The sequence below is a fragment of the Phaseolus vulgaris genome, chromosome 7, assembly GCF_000499845.2.
Source record: "Phaseolus vulgaris cultivar G19833 chromosome 7, P. vulgaris v2.0, whole genome shotgun sequence".
In the NCBI taxonomy this organism is placed as follows: Eukaryota; Viridiplantae; Streptophyta; class Magnoliopsida; order Fabales; family Fabaceae; genus Phaseolus; species Phaseolus vulgaris.
This window is the reverse complement of record NC_023753.2, coordinates 27097475-27125132: the sequence shown is the minus strand read 5'-3', so window position 1 is coordinate 27125132 and position 27658 is coordinate 27097475. Positions and strand designations below refer to the sequence as shown.

Sequence of the window (27658 nt, the reverse complement as noted above, 5' to 3'; positions counted from 1 at the left end):
AAAACAAAAGCTGACTTCTTCTTTCTTTCGCTACTTCTCTCTCTTCCCTCTTCTCTCTTCGCCATTGCATCATTTTTCACACGTGCCACAATAACTATCTTCCTCAACTTCCATTGAAAAAACTTTCTTTTCCCTTTTCATTTTCCTTAATCACAACACACCAATACACAGGGAAAAATTGCAAGAGAATTTATATACACATTCATATATATATCGTTAAGAAAAAAGAAGAAGAAAAAGTTGGCGAAGTCTGAAGAAGAATGTCATGGGTAAGATCGGCGGTGAACAAGGCGGTGGAAGGTGGCAATATCCGACGTGCCGTTCGCACTTACACCGACACCGTCGTGCTCCATGCAAGCAACGCTGTCGCCGGCGGCGCCAGAATCATTCAGGACCGCATTGTAACTACCCCTTTTCCTGAAACTTTCAAACTTCATTTGCCCTTTTGGTTTTTAATTCTGGGTTCGGGAGAAGGTTTCACCTTGCTAAATGGTACCTTGCAGTGTAAGAAATCTCTGGGCTGGGCCTTAAAAGGGTCATGTTTTGCGGTTTTTATTTAGTTGTTTTTGGGGTCTTTTTCTCTTGAATAAATAATACATGCACAGCCATCTCAATCACAAATGGTATTAACTTTTACAATAATAATTATCATAAAATTCAAAATCAAATTAAGGATGATTTTTGTTGATTGAAAGTTTTTTCACTCATAGTGCATGCCTGTTACGCTCTTTCCCAGGACAAAATTGAGATAAATCACCAAGTGTTGTTTGTGTGCTCTTTTTCTATCGGAGTTGAAGTACAATAGAAGTTTACCTTAAAGGATTATGCAAATTATATAAATAAAACTTCAATTCTGATAGAAGAATAGTAAAAACATCACCAAAATCAGTGTATTTAGGTTTTCTCCTTTTCCTTAAATGTGTGTCTGAAATATGAATGGTTATAATGAAAAGGTGACTCGGAACATGCAAAGCTTCAGGCACACTGTAAAACGGTTAGAGGAAGTTTCTATTTCGTGTAGAGGGATAGAGAGAGTTCAGTTGCTACGAAGGTGGCTGGTTGCGCTAAAAGAAGTTGAGAGACTTACTGCTACCTATGAAAAAGATGTAGACACCAATGAAAAAGATGCAGACTCCCAGTTTCTTCATGATGAATTCAAGGATTCACCTACACAGCAACCTACTTTGGTTTGTGAAACTCTTGCTGTTTTTATTATTTCTGTTTATTTTGCTTTTACAATTTTGGCTTCACTATGTTAAGCTAGGTCACTTCTTTGCATTTGCCTCAGCATTTCACAAAAACAAAGTTTTTGTTACTTTTGTTGTTATTTATTCTTTACCTTTTAGTAATTCATGCTCATAGTATATAACTATGGACAGATTTACTATGTAGACCCTGATGATGTGGATGAACTGAAAAATTTCCGGGATGTCTTTCTTTCCAGTCTTGCTCTTGAGGGCATAACATTGTCAATGGTGAGTTGAGAAATGCAATCTATAATTACTACAATGCAAGTTTTGGATTAGTATTACTAGAGGATTTCTATGTTCCATGGGTTAGGTTTGACAGTGTATACTTGTATGAAATTGCAATCAAATTGAGAGCTTGCTTGTACTTCCCAAATGAAAATAAAAATGTATATTACTTAGTTTTAATTGAAGGCTATTGAATGGGAGATTCCTAATATATCTTAATCTTCAAACTACTATTTTTTTCTTGTGAAAAAGTTATGGTGTTGTGAGTTATGATACAGTTCTTTATAAATTGTCTGTTTTCAGTGATATTATATAAGAGGCTGAGCTTTATATTTGCTGATTTATGGAACTTAACCGCAGGTTACCTCTTTTGTGTAACTCAGATTCTTGATGCACCGAATGAGGAAGAAGTTTCACTAATTTCAGAGCTATATGGGTAATTTTGACTCTGTCTCTACAATTTATTTTCTTAAACTGATATATCTGAAGCTAAATATTGGTAGAACACAGTTGCTTGTTGACATAATAGAAATAGCCTGCTTAAAAAACTGCTTCTGTTTTGGCATGGCTATACTTGTACAGACTCTGTATTAAAGGAGGAAAGGAAGAACATACTGCCTTGTTATCCAGTGTACAGGATTTGGCAAAAGCATTTTCTAGATATGAAGATGAAGTTCTGGTAATGATTTTAGAATTGGTTTTGTCTTGTATATTTATTTGTTTATGGTTTATATATACTGTTGGACATCCATATCTCTTAGACCACAGGATACAAATAGGACATTAAAAGTGTATTATAGCAAAAGGGATAAAAATAGGAGTTAAACCTTCTTTTATCCTTTGACCTATTAGTTAGATTTTTGTAATAGTTAGTTAGTTGGCCTAGTTGTTTGCATTTGCCTTCCATAAATAAGGCCTCTCTTAGGAAGGCATGCAGATTTTGGTTAGATACAAACTGGACAATTTCCAGTGTGAAAGGAGTAGACTCCTTTGTATACTCGTTTTCTTTTGAAATTCAATGAACTCAGGGATGAATAAAGCCTTTTTCTTTCTGTCATTACAGAAAACCTAACAATATCAACTATGACCAAGTTATAATATGTAAGTGGGTGTAACTTTACCTTGCAACCTGATTTTGTGAGGTTGAATTAGGTTTAAAATCCATTTTCTAATATAGTATCAAAACCTATTTGTTGGACTTATCGTACCATCTGTCATCAGGTTGCTATCAAACCACTCTTAAATATGCAGTCCCATGTTTGAGATGCCCAGTTCTTGGTGCGAGGGGATGTGTAGGAGTTCTCCCATCGATTAGAAATATGAGCAAATTATAATATATAAGTAGGTGTAAATTTACATCGCAAGTCAATTTGTTTTGTTAAATTTGACACTCATTATCATTGATACATCATATCAAATGTGACTAGAAAAACTTTTCTTGGTTCTATCTTGATCATATTATCTATTAATCGGTGTGAAGCTCAAAATTATTGAGATGTATTGAAATTATGGAGTTTTAAGTATATGAAGGAAGAGTGAGAAAAGGAATGAAACACTAATTGGTATTAATGAAGATGTATTACAATTTATTGATGTGTTGTTGTATGATGTCTCTTCCTTATTTAAGAATAACGACAAAGATCTTGTTAATTTTGTTGCCTGAAGTTGTCTTCTGACTTATCTTGATTTATTGCATGCAATATGTGCTCTAGTCACAACCTTTGAATTTGCAAAAGTATTGAACTTCTACACATTTTTGAAGAATTCTACTGGATTTATATGCTGTTATTTTGTACCATATACCTTTTCCCTATCTGCCTTACATTTTAACAGGCCAAGCGAGAAGAGTTGCTTCAATATGTACAAAGTGCAATTTCAGGGCTGAAAGTAAATGCTGATCTTATGAGGTTGTTGCTAAGCATATATAACTTTAGTGGTGCTTGTTTGAACTTGCGTTTTGTTTTATATAATAGTGGATGTACTGTTAAATATATGATTTAAAAAGATGAAACATACTGAAGATTAATTGTAACTTTGACATGGAGAAAGTCATGTTCGGGAAATATCTAATAGCTTTGTAATTATTTACTCTATAAGTTCTAGTAACAAATTGACTCATGCTAAGAGATCTTGAGTTGGTGACATTTTTAACAACAAACTTGTCTCATATGATACATATGCTCCAACTTGAGCGAGAGTGTTAAATATATAATTTGATTATGTTGGTTGGACATATGATTTGATTCCATCAAATAGAGATATGATATGATTTGATAGAAAAAATCTTAGAAAATAATTCTCACTCTTGATTGTTAATCTTGTTTTTTTTATTATTGTATATTTTATTCATTAATCAAAGTTAGATAATTTTTGTACATGGGCTTGGGCCCATCCATATGTAATGCTTTGTATGTATATAGGCTCCTTAGTTGTGCTAATTGAAATAAAAGAGAACTATATGTATACCATTTTGTGCTTGTCATCGTCGTCTATTGTTGTCCGCTACTGCAGGCGTTACCATTTCCAATTGACGACCCCAAAAATATTTTATGCCCATGAAACATATTAGGGTTTGGGAACATGTTTGATTGTTGCACACCAATGATACTCAACGCCTTTATGGCATTTTGTTAAAATCTCTTGAGTATCATCACTCCTAAACGTATTGATGGCTCCGTGGCTGAGTACATAGGCAAAGTTCATGGTTTCCTACATGAGTTCAACGAACTGTTGCCTCTTATTGCCGCTCATGCCAAGGGCATCACTATTAATCTTAGCATTCCAACTAGGTTGACATCCCCAAGGTTTAATAATCATATGCCATTACATGGAAAGATGTATAAAAGAGGAAAAAAATGGATACACAAAACATGGGGGAACTAAACCAAACCCATGTAAAGAAACAATAACAACCCTCCCAAAGAAAAAAGCTATAAAATCTAAAGTCTAGGAGTTGATACTTATTACGAAAAAGCATATAAACTAAGGATAGAAGGTAAAATATCAAATCAATTAAAGTCTAATCTATTTTAGTTCCAATGTTGGCAAGATTATCAACATGACGATTGCCTTCACAGTATTTTTGAGAGGCCATAAAGGCTATATCATCACAACTTTTAAGACATTTTAGTCATTTATCTCTAAAAACTCAATAGACAGTTTGAACAACTCCAAACCTTCTTTATCTTCCTAACGAGTTTTCGTCAATTCGTGATCAAATTTGAGTTCTTCTACTGTACGCATATTAAATTCTGCTTGGTCCACTCTATTGCATGTGTTGGGCTTGTTACCTACTAACATACCTTCAGTGATCCCTCATAGTGATTCCTAGGATTTTGTATCTCAACATGATGATCGTAATCACTCTCGCAAGCCTAGCAAAGGTAATCTCAAGTGTGACCACTGCCACAAGCTCAATTGCACAATTAACCGATCTTATGCATTGCATGTTGTTCCCTGAACAACTCCATTTGTTCCCCCTTCTTTTGGTGACACCTCATCTAATGCTTTTGGATATCTGACTCTTTTCCACAACTTCCTCAAATGTATGAGGAAGGTCAAATCTCTAGTTCCACTACCTTTTTTGTATGCACACAACCAATTCATTTGTTGGTCTCACTCACTCCTCCTCCCTTGAGCCTTAGGTCCTTGACTCCAGTGCCACTGATTATATGTTTGGTAACAAGTCTCTTCTCTTTTCTCTTTCCTCATCTTTTATTTATCTTTTGTCACTATGGTGTTGGTACTGTTCACCTTCTCCCTTCTTTATTATTGGGACTCCATTTAACTTATTATCCCTTAGTCGTCTTACTCGTTCCTTTGATTGTATTATCTCTTTTACTAAAAACTCTGCTCTCTTGTAGGATCGAAGTTTAGGTTGGATGATTGACATCTAATGTGAGTCTCATGGTCTCTATCATCTTCCAGACTTCTTCTCATGTTGACTTGATGGTTGATTCTCATTCTCTCATCTATGCTTAATTAGGTTATCCTAGCCTTGCCAAGCTACAACATTTTGTAGTGTGTCTGTCTAAGTTTTCTACCTTGTCATATGACTCATGTCAATTAGACAAACATAGTTGTAGCTCTTTTTCCTAGGAGTGTCCCAAATAGAGCTTTTTCTTCTTTTGCTTTAGATCACTTGGGTATTTCGGGCATAAGTCATGTTACATCCACTTTAGGATTCAATATTTTGTAACATTCATTGATAATTATTCTCAATGTACTTGATTATTCTTAATGAAACATTGTTTGAATTGTTTTTCATATTTTATTCTTTTTATAATTGTTTCGGGTAAAGAGTGGAATAAGAATTCTCTTCCCAGATCAATGAAAGTTTTTTCCATAATTTCTCTGTTTAAATAAAAAATTTGTTCATTTTTCTTAACTATGTCCTTTTTTATAGTCGATTCACACCTTGCCAAGAGAATTTCATAACAACAAGCCAAATCCGCGCAACAGAAAACGAATACCTATCAGTTGAGGGTTTTAGGGGTCAGTTGAGGGTTTTTGCGAAAATCTCAGTAATAAGATATTACACTGCGAATATAGTCGAGATTGATGGGCATTCGCCCATAGGGCGATCTCTAGCAAAACGGTCATCAAGAGCCGATCCATCAATTAACACTGATCGTCTAGGGCCAAGTCACCGTCTATTGGGGACATCGCCAAAAGGGTGGCTAGAAGGGCATGATCGTCTAATGCTTGATCATAGAATCTCTAACGACACAATAATGAAGTTAAAAATCAGTTTGGTATTTTTATTTGTACTTTTTGTAGTGATAACACTCGTGAATACCTCTCCCATTCTTTTCAGGAATTCACGGTTTTGATATTCTTCATCAAACCTTATGTGCATATACCCCTCAACAAAATGGGTTGACAAAGTGCAAGAATAGACACCTCATTGAAACAAATTAACCCTTTTACTTCACGGTTGTGTTCGTCAACAATTTTGGGGTGATGTTGTTTTAACGGCGTGCTATCTTATCAATCACATGCCATGTTCCGTTCTCAACAATCAAATACCTCACTGTATTTGGTTTCCTCATTAATATCTCCACCGTTTAACTCCTCGTGTCTTCGGATCGACTTATTTTGTTCACAATCTTAGTCTTGGTTTTGATAAACTGTTGTCCATATCTCATAAGTGTCTCTTCTTAGGCTACCCTTGGTCTAGAAAATGATATAAGTGTTTCTCACCCTCCCTTCGTTGTTATTTGATTTCAAATGATGTTACCTTCTTCGAGTCTTCTCCCTACTCTGTGTCAATTTCCTTCCCTTTTAAGACTTCCCAAACCACCATTTTTCCCCTCTTATCTTTAATCCCACAAACATATCGGTGTAGCTCCAGATCCACCATCTCAGCCTCATTACCAGGTTTATCATTATAGGAAACATTCACGCCTTCTTATTAGGACAACTACCGACTATACTCTGATGCCACCTCCTCTGATCTTTCCTCCTGAGCATGATCTTTCTATTGCCCTTCGTAAAGGTACACACTCTATTCAAAATCCTTCTCCTCGTTGTGTCACTTTGAGTTATCGTTGGTTGTCTTCCTCCCATTACACTTGTCTCTTCCATTTCCTCTATGTCTATTTCTAAAACTATAGGTGATGCCTTAGCTCACTTTGGTGGAAACAAGTCATGCTTGATGAATTGTATTCTCTTTAGAACATTGTACTTGGAATCTTGTTCTTTTACCTCTTGGGAAGTCAGTTGTTAATGCGTCAAAGTTAGCCCTAATGGCATTGTTGATCGACTCAAAGTTTTCTTGGTAGAAAAAGGTTATAATTAGATATTCGGGTTAGACTTTGTTAGATTATTCTTAACCATGGATGCTTTTCAACGTTGACCCATCTACCAGTTGGATGTGAAAAATGCCTTCCTACGTGGTGATTTGTAGGAGGAAATATATATGGAGCAACCACTTAGGTTTGTTGCTCAAAGGGAGTCTTCTTGTTTAGTATGTCTTCTCCACAAATCTTTGTATGGTCTTAAGCAGTCTCCCAAGACATGGTTTAGTAGATTCAGTGCAACAGTTTGGTATGACTCGAAGCGAAGCTGAACATTTTGTGTTTTATCTTCATTCAATTGGTGGGTGTATCTACCTAATAACGTATGTTGATGACGTTGTTTTTACAGGTAGTGATTACCATGTCATCTCACCAAATAAAACAACAACTTTGTCATCATTTTCAGACAAAAGATCTCAACAGACTGAGGTACTTCTTGGGGATTGAAGTAATTATTTCCCATGGGAAATATGCATTGGATATTTAGATGAGATTGGGCTAATGAATTCCAAACCCATTGACACACCTATGGATCCCAATGCTAAAGTTTTACTGGGTTGGGTGAGTCACTTTCAAATCGTAAGAGATACATAAGACTGGTTGAAAAATTGAACTACCTCACAATCACTTGTCCTGACATCTCATTTGTGATCACTATGGTGAGTTAGTTTCTTAATTCTCCATGTGTAGGACATTGGAATAAATTCATTTGTATTTTAAAGTACATTAAAGGGGTCCCAAAAAAACTTTTTGCTTTATGGACTTAATAATCTTACTCAAGTTGTGGGATACTCAGGAGAAGCATTTCTGAATATTGTTTTTATACGAGTAATAATGATCTCTTGAGAAAACAAGAAGCATAGTGTGGTGGCAAGATCTAGTGTAGCAGCAGAGTATAAAGCGATGCTTCTAATCTTTTGAGCTTATTTGACTCAAACCATTGCTTAAAGAACTGAGATCTGAAAGTTATACGGATGTCTCATTTGTGATAACCATGTTGCTATTCATATTGCCTCAAATCCAGTATTTCACGAGAGGACCGCACATATTAAAATAGATTGCCACTTCATTCAAGAAAAAGATTTTATCCTGGAGACATTATCACTCAGTTTGTTAATTCCAATGATCAGTGAACATATATCTTCACTAAAAGCCCTAAGATTGATTGTATATGTAAGAAACTTGGTGCATATCATACTCTTTTGTACATGGGTTTGGGGTCATCCCTGTAATGCTTTGTATGTATATACATTCCTTAGGTGTAATTGAAATAAGGATTATATCACATAAATGTATACCATTCTTTCTTCAATAAGAATACTCATGTGTATATGCGAACTTTTCTGATGTATGAGTTATTGCATACCGATACTTACAGCCATTGTTAACCTTGCAGGTAGGGTCATCAACAGCATTTCCTTATAAATATTTGTTCTGTTCATGTTTGATCAATTGGAGCATCCCTTGTTTTAATACACGAATAATAGTTTTTACTGTGATGTATACACTGGTCAATGTGTCTGAAATACAACACTGTTTAAATAACAAATTCAAGGCTTCTTTTATTTACCTAATTAGTATTTGTTTGCCTTTATGTGCTTACCGAGCCATAGAAATTAACCAATGCTCCTTGAATATACTTTGCTATTTAATATTTAATCAAACATTTAAAGGAATTCTAAATCTAGAATAAATTACGGGATTCTGAAACTTTCAACCAATGCCATGTTTTTTTAAAAGATTTTACCCAGCTCCATAGACGCTGTGTAATCTTCCTCATCTAGAATGTTTCACACCATTTTTATGACTCAAGTATAATTAGTCTTTTCTCCTACTGTATGTGATACATTCTCCTTTCTCAGAATAGAAGTTGAAGCGTGTAAGTTGAAGGAAAACATTGAGAATATGAAGGCAGGGAACCAAGGTGGAAATTTTGAAAATGCACCTGAAGAGACAACTGCTGCAAAAATAGAGGTGAGCTTCCTTTTCTTGTACCCTTCGATGCAATGGCAGAACTGCATTCTCATCCACTTGCTCATGGGCACTCTTATTGTTGTCATGTATATCTTATGATTTGTGATGGTGGTGCATGGGGATATTTTATATCAGAGTGTTTCTAGGTTGATTTATCATAAACTTCAAAGCTTTCCTAATTTAATGAATGCTTTTTTTACACTTAATTTCTCTTTCGGTCCCTTTAGATTGAACTATGCATGAGCTTCATATATGGTTTATGAGGATATTTTAGGCAACTTTTAAAAGATTTAAGATTGTGCATTTATTTGTATATTTATACATTAGTGACAATTAAGCATTTTGGTTTAATTTCAGGTTGTTGATGAGGATATGGTAAAAGTTATTCAAATGTGTTCTAAGTTGGAGGAACTCTTACTGGAAAAGAAATACTTTAGCTATGGTGATTCTCCACAGCTTCATACTGAAAAGGTCCTTCACAAGTGATTTTCTGTAGTTTTTGTTTAGTTAATCTCTTTTACTGTTGCAGCATCATATCCTTGCTAGTAATTGTTTCTCCAAGCTTCATTGAAAAGAATGTATAAACCATTCAAATTTGATATTGTATTATGCAAAATTGTTCATTCTATTCATTGTTCAAGGGGCTTTGAAATCTAATAGTGGTTGCTTGAGATAATATTGAACTTTGACCCTAGGAAAACTTCACATACAATGTTAGGGATCTGAATCTTGTAATCACGATTCAATGTAACCACTTGGCATTAATCTCACACCTAAGCCTGCGAGATACCTAGTCAAAGACTGAAAAAAGAGGGCTTGTCTAAGATCTATTACTTTAATTCAAGAATGCTCAGAATATGTATGCTTAATTTTTATCAACTCTTTACTATAAGCTGGGAATTTTAAGATCAGAATATGATAGGTATCAGGAAATCAGTGCCAAGCAACACTTATTTTTGTATTATAGTAAGTCTGAGTGGCTCGTATCAACAACCAGAGATTGTATTAATATTTAGTTTATACAATATGGCAATAAAAGAGGAACAATACCCGCTAAGTACTTCGAGAATTCTTATTAGGTAGTGAAATTTAAGCTTAACTTAACTTCATTAAACCGGTTCAATAAGGTGAAGTTTGGATCCACTTATATATTGTAAATTAGTCTTATCTCTAGCTGATATAAGATCCTCAACACACCTCCTCACACCGAGGACATCGTGCATTTGCGCCAAGAGCATCGAGTGTGGGAATCAAGGGGGCCCGATAGCGGGTGACACAATAGGTTCAAATCTGGACTGGGATAGACTCTGATACCATATTATGAATGAATCTGATACCAATTAAGATAGTGAGTTTAAACCTAACTCATCATCATAGGATGGACTCAATAATGAAGTTTGCCCCCACTTATAAATGACTATCTTAATATGGTATCAAAGTCATTCATGATATGGTATCTGGGCCATTAAGAATTTATCTTGGTCTAGATTTGGGCCTATCATACCACTCGTTATTGGGTCCCCCTCGATTCACACGCTTGATGTTCTCGGCATGAACACATGAAGTCCTCAACATGAGGAGGTCCCACATTAACTAAACATAAGATGAAATTATAGTATATAAGTGTGGGGAAATCTTATGTCACTGAGCTTGTTTAGCAAGGTTGAGTTAGGCATAAATTCAACATTCTCTATAGTTCCAGAATGATGTGAACAAACTCACATGAGTCACACCCTATCTTTTTCTAGAATGATGTGATTATTTCTTAGTTCTAATTGGGTGCATTGGCATTGTACTACCTCATCTTCCTCCTCTTATAGATAAGTTTTATCATCAAATTTGTAATATGGACCGTATCAGAATACATTAATGTTTTCTTCATGATGTATTGTATTTTTCATCATTAATACTCACAGCTTATGCAATTAAAAAGAGTCTTTTTTATTTCCAGTGCAGTGATGCGTAGTTTCCTGCATTTGGTGTGACATTTTTTTGCTGTTGTCGATGTATGATTGAATCACTTGCAGGTTGAAAAATTGAAAGTTTTATCTGAGTCTCTTGCAAATTCTACCACAAAAGCAGAGACCCGCATCTCAGAAAACAGGTCAAAGAAACAGTTATTATGAAAAAAAAGTTTCTTTCTTATATGTTTTGTGCTTGCACATACACTTGCACCGTTGTTGAGTATCATATAAAGGTATTGGCATACTTTCAGCTCATTTTCATGGATATGCCTTTTGTAACTCTATAACACGTTGATACTCATGTATGCTGTTAGGCTAGTTCAGAGTTAATACCAAACAGATATTAATTGATTTCTTCTCTTAAATTTTGTTTCATACTTTGTTCTCAACCAGATCTCAAAAAGAAGAAGCACTTCACTTTCGGGTAACTAAATCTGACGAGGTTAGCCTAGTTGAGAAGGTACATTCTCGTCAATAGCAAGCGATAGTTTTATCTTATTGTAGATATAGTACATGTTTGGTTAAGTTTTTTCATAAACACTTTTAGAATAGGAAAGTATAAAGAAAAAATGAAATACACTCTCCATATTCTAAAATTAGTTTATGCATTCTTTAAAATAAACTCTTCTTAAAACTAATGAGAGAAATTCTACAATTAGTTTATGGATAAACTAATTTTAACTTAAAGGAAAACTTGTTTAATTTCTCCTTTTTTCTCTCTTAAAAGTGTGCTTATGGAGAAGTATACCTACACAAACCTCTTGACACTAGGCAAGAACAGGATTAAATCTCTATTTGATCCTTTGAAATATTTCTCTTAATAATTTGATTGTGTAGTTGATTTGTTTTCCTATATAGCTAGTAATTATACCATTTTATGTATGATTACTCTTACTATTTTAGTTTAGCTTATTTTAGGTAATTCATTTTTTTCATTTTCCTTCCTTTTTAGGATTTAGTTTCCTTCTTTCACCCGATGTAATTCTCCACTATAAAAAAGGAGGAAACCCTACATGATTAGTCATCAATAATATTCATATTTTCAACTTGGTATCAGAGCACAATCTTTGTGCCTCTGATTTGTAGCCATGCCCATGGCTGATAGTTCCTCATCCATAAGCAGTGATCAAATTCCAGAGCTCCAAAACTAGAGTAGAGGGTCCTTTTTGGTGATTCTCATTTTGTGCAAATGAGGCAAAAAACGTCTGTGTAAGGAAAAACTTGAGGAACTCATGAGGTTGTTAAACTCTATTTCATTGTTTAGTATTCCTAGTGGTTCTCTGGCACAAATAGGTAAGTTTAGTGCCTCCAACTCTCTTAACTGCACCAATATGTGTGTACCATGGATCTTTAATTCAACTGCTTTTGATCTCATGAGTGACCTTTCCTCTTTAGTTAAAACTTATTATCCTTATTCTAGAAATAAAAAGATTAAGATTGCAAATGGTAGTTTCTCTGGAATTGCAGGAGAAAGGAGTATTAAATTATCTAAACACATTGACTTATCTTAAACCCTATCCCTAAAGTTGGATACATACAGAAGAAATAATAAGAAAATAACATTACATTTCAACAAAAATAAAACATGATATTCAATCTCAAAATCTTTGGTCAGCTTTCAATCAACATCTCTGGTAAAAAGCCTATCTTTTTGTCGTCGTGGTTTACCAAATTGCTCAGATAAAGCTCACTATGTAGAACACTGATTCTGATGTTGTGAGGGTTGGGTCCATTGTGGTGAGATATTGATTCCATGTTGGTCTTCAAAATTGAAACAATGGAGAAGGTTGCATACTAGCAAGAGGTTGGAGCTGCTAATGTCGATGATAGCATGTAAAGTTTATATGATCAATTTTAAAGAAAACTTGAGATTGAACTTTGTTACGGCCTCACGACCACATCATCAACCACGAAAATCATTATAATTATTTCAACTAGAATTCTGTTCAAAAGCAGAAAATGTTTATTCAACATCATTCTGCATAGGTTGAGAAACAAAATAAGCAAACACTGAATTTGAAGACACCTTTTTTCAGTACCTTTTGCAAATGCAACTCCGAAGCAAGAATGAGACCTTTATCTTCCTCAATAGTGATATCCTCTTCATGAATATCAATGAGAGCAATAACAAAATTAAAAATAAAGTAATAGAAGCCTTTGAAGAGAAAGATTCTACAAAAGCTACTGCAAATTTGCTTCTAGATAGGAACTATACATAATACATTCCATGCTAGCAAACAAAGGTCTTCAAAACTAAATTGGTCCAAAAAATCAAACATCCATCAAAACCATTACTTCCAAGTTGCTTGCTTCTTCCTGCACCTCCATACATTCTTGCGGCACCCCATACTAAATGTGAAAATACCTTTTTGTCCTTTAGCAAAAAAATAAATTAACCTTTAAAATCTCACACACCTTTTTCACCTTCTTTCTTCTTCCATTTTATCTTACCCCGACACCCTCAAGGACCTCCACTCTTTTCTTGCATTGGTTTGAGTGTCCTTCGTTTTTTTCACTTTTTAAAAACATTTAGGATTATATAATCTGGAAGATATTTTCGGATTCAGAAGTGTTCTCCAGATTTATAGAATCCAGAAGCAATTTAAAAATAAATAAATTTCAGATTACATAATCTGGAAGCTAATCTCGATTTGGAAATAGATTTTGGATTATGTTATCCAGAATATATTAAAAAAAATGGTATTTCAGATTACATAATCTGGAACGAAAGTTAATCTCATATCCAGAAAAGAATTCTAGATCATGTAATTCGGAAGCTAATCCCAAATCTGAAAAAAGCTTATAGATTACATAATTCGGAAGCTAATCCAGAATATAAACTACACCACACCATAAACTTCATATATTTTAACTTTTTTTTTACAGAAGGACCATTTTGGAATACAACTTATGAGGGTGGCACAAGAATGTATGGAGGTGCAGGCAGAAGCGGCCTTACTTCCATCACCTTATCAAATTTGAATTGACACCCAATTTTAATGTGAAATGATAAAAATACCCATAAAATAAAAGGGAGATATAAAAATACATTTCTGACTTCCTTTTCCAGAATATTTTTCTGCAATTTTTTTTTGCATTCCAGAATTGCTTTTCCAGAATGAGATTTTGATTTTTGAATTCTTTTTTGGATTTTTATTTTCAGAACACAATAATCTATACCAGATTTACTTTTCCAAAATGTATTTTTTTCAATTTTGAATTTTCATTTGCAAAATGAAGGATATTTTTAGAAATTTAAAAGTATGTAGGGTGGAGGTTCAAAAAGGTTGGGTGTAAGAAGAATTTGTCCTCTTTTTTACTTTTAGATACATTTTTCTCAACGAGACAGTTTGGTTCAGATTTTGAATGGAAAATCAAGAACCAAACTAAACTACTTATTGTATTTAGAAGTATAATATTATATATTTAGAGTTAATTAACAACTAAGAATATAAATGAAAATAAAGAACCAAACTAAACTACTTATTGCATTTAGATACAATGTTATATATTTAGAGTTAATTAACAACTAACAATATAAATGAGCATGTCTATTGAAGGTTTTTTTACTGTTTAATTATATTTTACATGCAATGCAATATATTTATAGAAAAACATAATAATAAATTTATATTGAACTTTAAAAAACAAAATTATGTAATTTATTTCTAAATTTGAGAAAGTTAAAATTATAAATATATTGCATTGGTTCGAGTAATTGGTTCGAGTGACTATTTAATAAAAAACCAAACTAATCCGATTAGCCAATATCTCTATTAATTAGCAAATTACAATTATATGAATTGTTGTATGCGTTAAACTTGCTCAGCACAATTTTTTTATTTGTGAAATAAATTTAATTCATAATTATCGAAGTACAAATTAATAAAGTCATACTCAAATGTATTTTATTCTCTCATGAGTCATGTTAATGTACAATTTTTTAATTTTTGGACAATTTTTTTAGTTGTAGGAGTTTGAATGATGATGTCTCCAAAGAAATTTGGAGGAATCCACATACTTCTGAAACATACTTATTTTTGAAATAGATATACAATGGCCATTTTGCAGGAATTATCCATAGAGATTGAAGAACTTGAGAGGCAGAAAAACGAGCTTGAAGACAAACTGAAAAAGGTTTTAGTCTTCATTATGATCTGTTGGTGTCATCCTTTGCTTGCCTTATATTAGCTTGGAATATTTGTGCAGGTCAACACCTTGTTGACATCTGCACGTATACGCCTGCATAATGCAAAAGAAGAAAAAGAGCAATTTGATGAAGCAAGCAATGAAATTATTGCACTTCTAAAAACAAAGGTACAAGTTTATTTCATGCCCTAGGCTCACATCTTCATGAAAACAAATAAATATTCACGTTTAGAGGGCTATATTAAAATTAAGGCTCAATTGTGTATTTAATCCTTGATTCTTTTATGATAAATTTATTAGCAGTTAAAAACCGACACAAAGCAATATATATATATATATATATATTTATATATATATTTATATTTGTGTGTAATTAACACAGTGATGGTTTTGAACCACCACTACATGAAAATCCCTCCTCTTTGTCTAGAGTCACCTCTTCCCTTTCTTTTCTTATCGTGAGACAGTTTCGAAAGGCACAAGTTTGTAATTATAGATACAGTGGACCACCTTGTTACTTTTATTTTATAAAACCCATGTTAAGCATCATAATAAAACCTGACATTTCAGTTAGATGACAGTCCATGTTTCAACTATCATATGCTATCACATGAAAAATAACATAAAAAAAAAATACAAACAAATATTGAAGGACTAGGCCAAAACCTATGGTGAAAAACAAGAAACTCCCAAAAACTATATAAAGCGAAACATGGAGAGTTTGAACCTGCCATGAAAGAACTTGTTACTTATTGTTAGAAAAACTTATCTATTTTATTTTAACTCAATTTACGAATTAAAACAAAATAGATAAGTTTTTTTTAACAATCCCTCCCATGGAAGATCCCACATTAACTAGGGAAATGGCCAAATCATAATATATATATATATATATCTTATAAGTTGGTTTTGTGAAGCTGAGTTATGTATAAACTCACTTACTAAGCTGATATCATAGTTATTTAGAGCCTATCTTAGTTAAGTTCATTGGAGTTGTTGTGCCACTCACTATTGGATGAACTAACACCATGCTCGAAATGTTCATTCATCAACTTTGAAAGCCTTGGTGAGTATATCAATATTTGATAAAGTAATACTGACTATGAAATAGTGTCTGTTCCTATTAAGAATATTTGCTTGATATCTTTTATTTAAATTAGTTTTTAGGAAATTTTTCAATTTAAATATTGTTTAGATAAAGATAAAAATAATTATTATTTAAATTTAGAAATTTAGGATTGAGATATTGTTAGTTTTTGATATTCTATTACATTTTTTGCTTTGTATACATAGAGTACATGAATAAATATCTCTTATATTTTCCAAAAACACAAAAAGTTAGTAAGTGGTATCTAGAGTCATTGTTCTTATTAGACCTATAGAATGGAAGGAGAAGGAAATTTCTCAAGGTCACTATTCACTCTTCGATGGTGAAAATTACGATCTATGAGTTGTAAGAATGAACACCTATCTAGAGGGGTTTGATTTATGGGAAGTTGTGGAAGAGGATTATATTGTTGATCTGCTACTTAAAAATCCCACCATGGCCTATCAAAAGTCAAAATGAAAGAAAAACAAAGAAGGCAAAGGTGAAGTCATGTTTGTTTGTTGGTGTTTCAGAAATGATCCTCACTAGAATCATGACCCTAAAGTCCTCCAAAGAAATTTGGGACTGTTTGAAAGAAGAATATGAAGGAAATGAGACATGAAAGTGCTAAATTTAATAAGAGTCCGAGACCGTTAAAGAATACTCAAAATAATTGTTGGGTGTTTAAAATTATTGGATAAGGAGTTTCCGGATTCTAAACTAATTTAGAAAATTTTGGTAACTATGTTAGAGAGATACGAAACATCTATTACTTCGTTGAAAAATACAAAAGATCTGTCAAAAATTACTTTGGCAGAAGTGATACATGCCTTTCAAGCACAATAAGAACAAGATTAATGAGAGAAGATCATGTTGTTGAAGGTACTTTACTTAATATTATCAAAGGTGTTTTACTTGTCAAGAACTACAAAAGAAGCAAATAGATCCAAAACAACAAAAATAATCATATTTTTCTGTCTTGTCCCTATTGTAAGAAAAATAGTGGAAAGAAATAGATGAAATATATTTCTGAGATATCTTACAAATGTGATTACAGTCTCTATTTATAGACTGTTTTACAACCTAATTAAGGAAAGAAATAATAGGCAATGAAAGCCAGAAATAATGAGTGTTTAAAGCTGTACAAATCAAATAAAATCAAATCACTAACAAATCTATCCTAATAAATATAAAATGGAATCTGCACTTAATTATAACATAATTCTCCTGATTATGCAACACTTCCGCTCAAGTTGGTGAATGTATATCTATCATTCCCAACTTGCAAGTAAGATCTTCAAATTGTTTTGTGGGAAGTCCCTTAGTAAACATATTTGCCAATTGGAGTCTTGAAGGGATGTACTCAGTGGCTATAAGACCATCATCCAACTTCTCTTTAATAAAGTGTCGATCTATCTCTACGTGCTTTGTTCGATCATGTTGAACCGGATTGTGTGCAATACTGATAGCGGACTTATTATCACACGCCAAGCCCATAGGAGCTTCATATTTTATTTTTAGGTCATCAAGTATGATCTTCATCCATAAGAGTTCACACACCCCTTGAGCCATGGCTCTAAATTTTGCTTCTGTACTTGATCTTGCAACTACATTTTGCTTCTTGCTCCTCCATGTTACCAGATTTCCACCCAAGAACATGCAGTAGCCTGTGGTGGATCTCCTATCAACAATCGATCCTGCATAGTCAGTATCAGTATATACTTTCATGGATAAGTTTTCCCCCTTTTTGAATAGCAATCCTTTTCCTGGAGAGGCTTTTAAGTACTGAATAATAATTTTATTTACAGCCTGCAAGTGTCTTTCTCTTAGATCATGCATAAATTGGCTAACCACACTAACTGCATAGGCTATGTCTGGCCTAGTGTGTGATAGATAAATGAGTTTTCCCACAAGTCTTTGATATTGTGTCTTCTCCACTTTTGGGTTTTCCTCATCATTCCCAATCCTATGATTTTGCTCTATTGGCACTCCAGTGGGCTTACAACCCAACTTACCAGTCTCTTTGAGAAGATCAAGGATGTATTTCCTTTGAGAAATAAAGATGCCCTGTCTCGACTAAGCAACCTCTATCCCAAGGAAGTACTTCAGCTTCCCAAGATCCTTCATTTCAAATTGAGCAGCTAGTCTCTCCCTCAAATTTGTTTTTCAATCTCATCATCACCTGTAATAATCATATCATCTACATAGACCAAAAGTAGAGTGAGTTTACCATTATGAGAATGTTTTATAAATAGAGTATGGTCACCTTGGCTTTGTCGGTACCCCAAAGATACCATAGCTTGAGTAAACCTTCCAAACCAAGCACGGGATGATTGTTTAAGACCATATAGGGCCTTCTTAAGTCTGCACGCCTTATTCCCTTCATTAACAACACCATAACCAGGTGGAATCTCCATGTATACTTCTTCCTCCAAGCTTCCATGCAAGAAGGCATTTTTAACATCAAATTGATGCATTGCCCAACCAAAGTGTGCTGCCAGGGAGAGAATAATCCTGACTGTATTCATTTTTGCCACTGGAGCTAAAGTCTCCTCATAATCGATCCCATAGGTTTGAGTGTACCCTTTTGCAACCAACCTTGCTTTATACCGATCCAGTGTGCCATCAGACTTATACTTAACTGTGTATATCCACCTACAACCCACTGCTTTCTTATCTTTTGGTCTCTCTACAATCTCCCAAGTCTCATTCCTTTCTAATGCGCTCATTTCTTCATTCATGGCTCGAATCCAGTTCTCATCTTTTAAGGCTTCTTGTACCGATGTAGGGATTCTGATAGAATCAATAGCTGAAAGAAAACTCTGGTGCTGCATAGAAAGTTTTTCTGTAGACACAAATTGGGATATAGGATATTTGGCACAAGATCTTTTTTCTATTCTCAAGGCAATAGGTAAATCGTCTAGGTTAGTTTCATTTAAGGTGTCCTCAAAAGTCTCATAGGTATGAGTTCTTACCTCCGGTTCGGACAATTGAAGTTGCTGTTCGACCAGGACGGGTTCTTGTTGCCTTCGTTGATATTGTTTCCCAAAGTATTTGTCCTCATTATTCTTCTCTGGCAATGATGTTGGCATAGGGTCTTTGTCATTCTCCCTAAGAACAAAATCCTGCAACAAAGGAAAAGGTGGCAACTCAAGGTCCTCAGCTTCTTGAATACTCTCCCCCTGAAGCTGAGAATTGGGAAACAAAGACTCTGTTTCATGGAAGGTGACATCTTTGGAAATATAAACTTTACGACTTTGAGGATGATAACATTTGTACCCCTTTTTGTTGGGGGCATAACCGATGAAGACACATTTGATGGCGCGAGGATTTAACTTACCCCGATAAGGACTATGAACATGGACAAAAGTAGGACAACCAAAGACACGATTCTGAAGACTATTCAACATGGGAATAGAAAGATAGAATGTGGTCATAACCTGAATAGGAGTAACACCCTCTAGAACCCGAGAGGGTAATCTATTAATCAAATAAGTGGCAGTTAGGACTGCTTCCCCCCAGTAAGATCTAGGAACAGATGTTTGGAAAAGTAAAGCTCGAGTAACTTCAAGGAGATGACGATTTTTCCTTTCAGCAACCCCATTTTGTTGAGGAGTGTCCACACAGGTTAATTCATGAACAAATCCATTTTCTTGAAGGAACTTGGAAAGGTTTTGGTTCACATATTCTCTTCCATTATCAGAACGCAATCTCTTAATTGGACTTTCAAATTGTGTTTGAATCATTCTGTAAAACTTTACAAATAAGTGAAAAACTTCAAACTTATCTTTCATGAGGAATATCCAAGTAACCCGAGTACAATCATCAATAAATGAAACAAACCATTTTGCACCCGAGATATTAGGAATAGGTGAAGGTCCCCATACATCTGAATGAATAAGATCAAAAGGTTTAGAACTTTTATTACCATTGGGAGGAAAAGTTGTCCGATGGTGTTTAGCAAACTAACAAACATCACAATGAAATGACTCAGCAGACACTTTTGTAAATACAACAGGAAATAAGGACTTTAGGGTACTAAATGGAGGATGACCAAGACGTCTGGGTTGAAGCCATATCTGAGAGGATGACCAAGATTCACGACCTTGCTGAAGATTAGAAGTGTGTGCCTGTAGTCTAGCACACTTTTTACTTTCTTCATGCTGTAAATAATATAACCCGCCCTGCTCTTTAGCAATTCCAATAGTCTTCCCCGTGGCAAGATCCTAAAAAACACAATGGGAGGGGAAAAATACCACTGCACAATTTAAATCTTGGGTAATCTTTTGAATAGACAAGAGGTTATTGGATAGTTTGGGAACATGAAGCACATTTTTTAAAGGAAATGAAGGTTGAAGGTGAATGTTACCACGACCATTAATGGGGGTAGTGAAACCATTAGCAACAGTAATATATGGGTTACCAGATAAAGCAGTGTAGGATGAAAAAGAAGAGGAATGAGGTGTCATATGATCAGTAGCACCAGAGTCTATAATCCAGATATTTTCAGTACTAGAAGCATTAAAGGATAAAAAACTAGAAGTCTTACCACTCATAGTAAAGGAACAATAGCTAGATGGCTTACTAAGGGAGTCCATGAGAGCTCAAAACCAATTGAGTTTTTCAGATTGGCAAAATTTTATCTTGTTCACAAAAAAAAAATCTGCCGGAAAAATTTTCCGATGGCGGTTTCCGGCGAACAGTTGCAGTTCCGGCGAGCGGTGCAGTTTCCGGCGAGCGACGGCGGTGGTGGTGGTCAGCGGCGGTCAATGGTGGTGGCAGTAACGGTCAATGGTGCAAGGTGATGGTGGTGGTCAATGGAGAAAAGATAAGGAAAATAGAAAGTTGCAGCAATGAAGGCTGTCCAAAAATAAATAAAATTGCAGCAATGAAAGCTGCCAAGGAAAATGATTACAGCAATGAAGGCTGTCAAGGAAAATGATTACAGCAATGAAGGCGGCTAAAAATAAAATAAAATTGCAGAAGCAGAGTCTCCCAGATCAGGAGCTCTGATACCAAGTGGAAAGAAATAGATGAAATATATTTCTGAGATATCTTACAAATGTGATTACAGTCTCTATTTATAGACTATTTTGCAACCTAATTAAGGAAAGAAATAATAGGCAATGAAAGTCAGAAATAATGAGTGTTTAAAGCTGTACAAATCAAATAAAATCAAATCACTAACAAATCTGTCCTAATAAATATAAAATGGAATCTGCACTTAATTATAACATAATTCTCCTGATTATGCAACAAAAATAATCATCAACACAACAAGTGTTGGTGAAGGCCAAATGTAAAATGTCAGAAATATGGTCAAATGGGACATATAGAAAAGATATGCAAATCCCAACATCTCCAAGAAGTTGTCAAGATTGTTGATGACGAATCAGAAAAGGAACTACTTCTTGCAACATCATGTTTTACAACCAACAAATCTACAATGGTTGCTTATTGATTGTGGTTGTACAAACCGCGAGTTATGATCAAGAACTTTTTAAAGATTTCAACAAATATGATATTTCTAAAGTAAGAGTAGGGAATGGTGAACAAATTGTTGTGAAAAGTAGAGGAACAATTGCAATTAAAATTCATTCAGGTGTTAAATTAATTTTTGATGTCTTGTATGTTTTTGAGATTAATCAAAATTTGTAAAGTATTAACTATTAAAGAAATGTTATAAGGTGGTGTCTTTTGAAAACAAACTTTGTGTGATTAAATATGCAAACAACCTAGAAATATTCAAATTTATATGCAAGACAAAAGTTTTACTTCAGATTTGACGAAAGAGGAGTTGACTAAATGAAAAAAATATAAAAGAAGGATTAAAACAAAAGAATATGTATATCTGTTGAAGAAGTTTAATGTCTAAGAGAAGAAAGTAGATGAAGAACACATTCTAAGATTATTGAAGTTCAATTTGTGTCTTCTCCTATGATATCTCATTGCAAACTTTCAAAAGGTTGCTAAAATTTTTTCAACAATCTTACTCTTTATAGATTAGTTGCTGGTGCTCCAATATGTTACCATTACACGACCAAAGTAGAGTTATGCTGTGAATAAAGTTTGTCAATTTATGACAAATACTATGAATTCTCATTGGATGGTTGTTAAGCATATTTTGACACACTTAAAAGGGTTTTGTGCATCATTCTTACATTTCAAGTTGCTCCTTCTTCACAACCATTTTCCACTAAAACTCTTTCTAATGCTGTTTGGGCCTCTGTTTGATGATTGCCTCTGCACCAGGTGTAATGATTTATTTTTGTGCAAACCTAGTAACCTCTTGGTGGTTCAAGAAACAAACCGTCGTAGTTAGATCGTCCACGGAAGCTGAATATCGTTGTCTTGCTCACGCTACTGCTGAAGTTACCTACCTAGATTCAAACACTTTTAATTGAATTATCAATTTCCTCTCTCATTCCAGCACTGTGCAGTTATAATCAAAGTGTTGTAGTAGTTACTCATAATCTAGTTCTTCAAAACTAAACATATGGAAATTGATATATTCTTTGTTAAAGAGAAAGTTTTAGCTAAGAAGCTTTAAGTTTATCATATCCCTATTGTAGATAAGAACCTGTTTCTAATTTTCAGCCAATTGAGTTGAAGGGGGTTATTAGTGTATAGGACATTTGTTAAATTGTGGACAGCTATAAGTTTTAGTCAACTGTCACTTTTTCATATCAATAACCTTTATGTGAAAAACTACTTGTACTTCTTGTGAAGTAAGTTTCTCATAATTGAAAACTGTTTCTTTCATCTCTCATTTAGCCTAGAATCAATAATATGATATAATGCATTTTGTTATTTGTCTTATTGTCATAAAGTTTTCTGATATCAGGAAGATGAGATGGTGCGAGCCATTGGTTCTTATACAGTAGAAGCGACGGTTGTTGATAGATGGATCAAGTTTCTAGAGAGCACATGGGTCTTCCAAGTTTCAGAAATAAAGAGAAAGGATGAGGAGGTCAAGTATGTTTTGTAGTTTAATCGCATTGGCAAACAAATAGTATCAAATAAATGTGGAGATATAACAAATTTCAAAGTTATTATGCAAATTGCTTTGCAAAGTGCATGTTTTCATTTATTAATATTCGTATTGTCTATTTTCTTATTGCACATAAAAGTGCTGAACTGGAGAGATATGGTTATCATTTTGTGGATTTGGTGGTTCCTCTTCTGCATTCTTACAAGGTAACAAATCACCCTAGATTGATCATTATCTTTATCATACTGCATTTTCCGAATCTTCTGATCACCGGCTTGCTTATATGTCAGGAAAAATTGGCTTCGTCTGTTACTCAAATAAGAATACTTGTGGAGAATTTAAGATTCAGACCAGGGTATGGTGTCATGCCTCTCTGAATTGTCTATTGGGTAAAAACCATGCTTCCAACCATTGATTTTTATATCAGGTTACCGGTGTCATCAATAGTAGACAATGAAGGTTTGAAATTAGCAAATCCAAGGAAAAAGCTTGAAGACGAATACTTGGATATTGAATCCAAGGTATCTTTCTTTTCAATGTTGATTTATATCACTATATGTGAAGTGAACATGTATCAGGCCTCTCTTAGAAGATAATTTTATTTGTGAGATGACATGATAGGGCTAAATTCAGTCAAACTGTTGTGCCAGATTTTGTGGTCTTATACAAATGCTTATTTCTTATTCTACTTGTTAGTTTTTAGCCACTCTGAATATAGTGGACACCATTAACAAGCAATATCACATTCAAAAGGAAGGCATTTTCAGGTATGTTGTGTCTTTCTCTCTTTCTTCCCTGGCCTCTTGTCTTTTTCTTTTTCCATATTAACATACATATATAAATGTTTCTTCCCTTTAACATTTACAATTTTGATATAGAAAAGACAGCGACAAGGTGACACAACTGTTTGATGCCATTGAGAAAATAAAAGACGAATTTGAATCTATTGAGAGGCCAAAAATGGAACTTGAGATTCCAACTGAAAGGTCAGAAACACCATCAAGTCAAATAGTCTCCAGAACTCCTTCTCCTCCCTCGGCTAAAAAACACAAGCAAGATGTAGTGAGAAAAAACTCTTTCTCAATAATGCCTGGAAGATCAGAAATAGAAATAGAACTTGATAAATTAAGTGAAGATGACTCAGCAGAAGAGATAAGTGAATGGGAGTTTGATGATCTTGACAAAGATCGTCACACCAGGAGTTGAATAAAAAAAATATTAACCACTGATATTGTAAAAAGAATGAAATTGAAAAGGCAACACTGTGCTGTGTCTTGGGAAGGCTGTGATTTTGGCTTACTCCAATACTCAGATAACTGACTACTTCGCTCAACAGATGTACATGAAACAGCTTTGGTACACCCATAGTCGTATTTTGTATCATATTCATCATTGATGAAATGTAGATAGATATATTCAACCATGTAACTTGCTTAGATAAGCCTTGTTTGTGTAACATTTTTGTCACTGAGAAAAATCGTTTTTATAACATAACTGACTAGAGTAACAAGCTGTTTTGTACCTAGTCCTTGATGGTTTTGATGATTTTGGGTCATGTACAATACAAATACGGCTCGAATTACCTATTCAATTCAAGTAAGATTTCTTGTAATAAAACCTGAGATAATTTCTTTTGGGTAGAAATAGCTCGTTATACATAGGATTCAAATCAAAACCATTAGTAAGCTGGAATAACCTCACACAGTTAATCCAATTAGTGAGTTAATTTACATATTCAGTGATAAAAAAAAGAGTGATAAAACCAAATGGAATAAAATATATATTGAAGTTTATGTAATATACTAAACATTGGACTAATGTACTAGTAAAGTAATATGCATTAATGCGACCACATATTAAGCTAGGTAGACATAATTTTTGTATTGGTTTTCATAGGGCTTAAATTGATTTGACTGGTTTCCATGACCCTATTTCTATTACTGATAAGTTTGGGTTTTGACTTGAATGATTGTTGATTCAAAGTGTAGGGGACATTTGTTGTGGTAGAATTGTACTAAAATTTCTTTCCCTCCTTCCAAGGGGACGGACATCAGTGGTAGTAGTACTATTGTTTACTTACCCTCCAAACGAATAACTTGCATGCATTTCTGGGCATCATGAGAGCCAATTATGAAAAGTAAAATAACCTTTTGATGGATTAAAAGTAAAAGGAAAAAGATAAGGTTGATACCATTTGGGCTCACCTGGAAGGGTGGAAGATAGAAGGAAAGACCCTTTATCTCTGCGATGACACTCTCCACTCAATCCGGCTGCTGCCACTCTTGTTATGGATGGCCCATTATTTCTCTCACAATTAGCCAATGAGCTTTAAAATAAAAGGGCCATTCTGGAAAAGTGATCATGTGAACGTAGTCTCATAAGAAGCACGTGATGTGTGGCACTGACATTTTTCTAGTCCTTTAGTGATGACTAAAGAAAAAAGTCTGAAACCAGCAGGCTTTTCTTTTTCCTTCCCTTAAATTTGCTATAAATTGCACTTGGTATTTACCTTCATGGTATAAATTGTGTTTTGCTTTTGTAAAGGCCTTAACTTTCATTATTAATTGATAAATTCTTACATGGGGTGGAAGAAACTTTCCATTACAACATCACTAACAATCATATGATGTCATGAGCTTTTAACTTCTATTGTTTTTGTGGGCCTTGTTGAACAACTCATCATATCAGACTAGTAAAAAATAGGTCTTGAAAACAGAATGAAAGCAACATTCTTTCTTTGTGAGTTTTACTTAAACTCAACTTGGGTTGGGGAATCTGCTTGAGACTGAGAACTCGACAAAGGGAGACAGAAACAACTGCCCTCGAGCATTGTTAGTGGCTTTTTCCCCTCTCAATCTCGAAACCAACGCTAGTCCTTTTGGCTTTGGAGAGAGGGTTATGATTATCAACTTATGCTTCACCATTTCGTTAGTACTATGCTATAGGCTATAGGATCCTACTTGTCACTTCCCAATGCATTCATTTTTGTATTTGTTTGAGGTCAAATCTCAAAGTTTGAATCCCTATATCAGTAATATAACACATGCAAAGAGCCAAAGTTGAAAGATTAAAAATATCTTACCTTTTGACCTGGTCAAATGAGCACATATCACTTACCATGAAGGTGAATTATTGGCCATAAGCCAATTGAGAAAGAAAGATGGATGGGGCCTTCCGGAAGGATGAATAATGTAGAATTGGTCAGTTTATAGATTATGCATGAAAAGGTAAATTAGAAAAACAAATTCCCTTCATAATTTTTTTTTATCCTTATCGAATGTGCAAACTGAAGAACACTTCTAGAAAAAAAATTGACAAACCATGTTTCATTTACCTTTCAAGTCACCATTTAACTTAACCATTACAAAGTTCAATCATTTTTTAGTGTCTTACTGAACAATTATGCATTAAGGCCTCTCTCATACACGTATTGTGCTGGCCAAGTACCCTTAATCATGTATAAGAAGATAAGGATCAGTGGGCTAGACAGGGATGTAGATACTAGATTCATTTCATTGAGACCTCCCTATGTACCTGCTTCCTCACTAGATATCAATCTAGTATATAAATCATCCCATTCATACTTTCTTTGTCATGGAACGAATTGGAAGGTTTAGTGTGTTACATTGAAACTTTCAATAAAAACAAGGTCAGTGTCAACATCTTCCTTTGAGTTGCAGATTCTCTTCTTGTACTTTGACGTATCAAACTCATATGGAACAGGACAATAGAAGAATGAAAGTGTTCATCTAACACATGGCATGGCCCAATTATGTTAACCACTAATTACGAATTATTCATAGGGACTGGACTTCAATGCTCATGTGCAGCTTAAGTAGAACTTGCCTTAGCTATCCATTGTAAAAGTTACTGTTGGTACTCAATAAACCAAATCTATCATGGGAAGGGTAAGAATTAGATCATAGATTGAACTTGTGCACAAAGGAGAAATGGCAGAAAAGGGGAAAGAAAAAGAATAATGAAAGCAACCAGGGTACTTTCAAGGTTCATCATTGCTCTCTTTTATTACTACTTTGACAGATATTGGTGCAGATAGCAGCATCTCTTTCTACAGTGCATTCCCAGTGCCTTGAGTTATATACATAACGGGAGAAAAAAGAGATTAAAAAAAATAATGAGGAAATAGTTTATGCACTGATCAAAGACATCTAATACAAAATGGTTATGCATGGAAAATTAATTGGTTTTTATAGAATTTA

At 34.2% G+C, this 27658-nt stretch overlaps 1 protein-coding gene and 1 long non-coding RNA gene across 2 annotated transcripts; one reads left to right on the top strand and one right to left on the bottom strand.

Moving 5' to 3' along the window:
- Nucleotides 1-24788, top strand: LOC137829730 (intracellular protein transport protein USO1-like). Its single transcript, XM_068636617.1, has 18 exons — nt 1-401; nt 954-1187; nt 1380-1475; nt 1859-1911; nt 2058-2154; nt 3309-3382; nt 9136-9247; nt 9605-9718; nt 11275-11351; nt 11605-11671; nt 15283-15348; nt 15421-15528; nt 23292-23422; nt 23578-23644; nt 23729-23793; nt 23866-23959; nt 24135-24205; nt 24317-24788. The coding sequence occupies exons 1-18, from the start codon at nt 261-263 to the stop codon at nt 24642-24644; spliced, it is 1995 nt and encodes a 664-aa protein (XP_068492718.1). The 5' UTR covers nt 1-260; the 3' UTR covers nt 24645-24788.
- LOC137829731 (uncharacterized) lies at nt 24100-25768 on the bottom strand. Its single transcript, XR_011084065.1, has 2 exons — nt 25630-25768; nt 24100-24477 (listed from the first exon to the last, which is right to left on the bottom strand). It is a non-coding gene; the product is annotated as an uncharacterized lncRNA (long non-coding RNA).
- Nucleotides 25769-27658: the final 1890 nt, after the last annotated feature.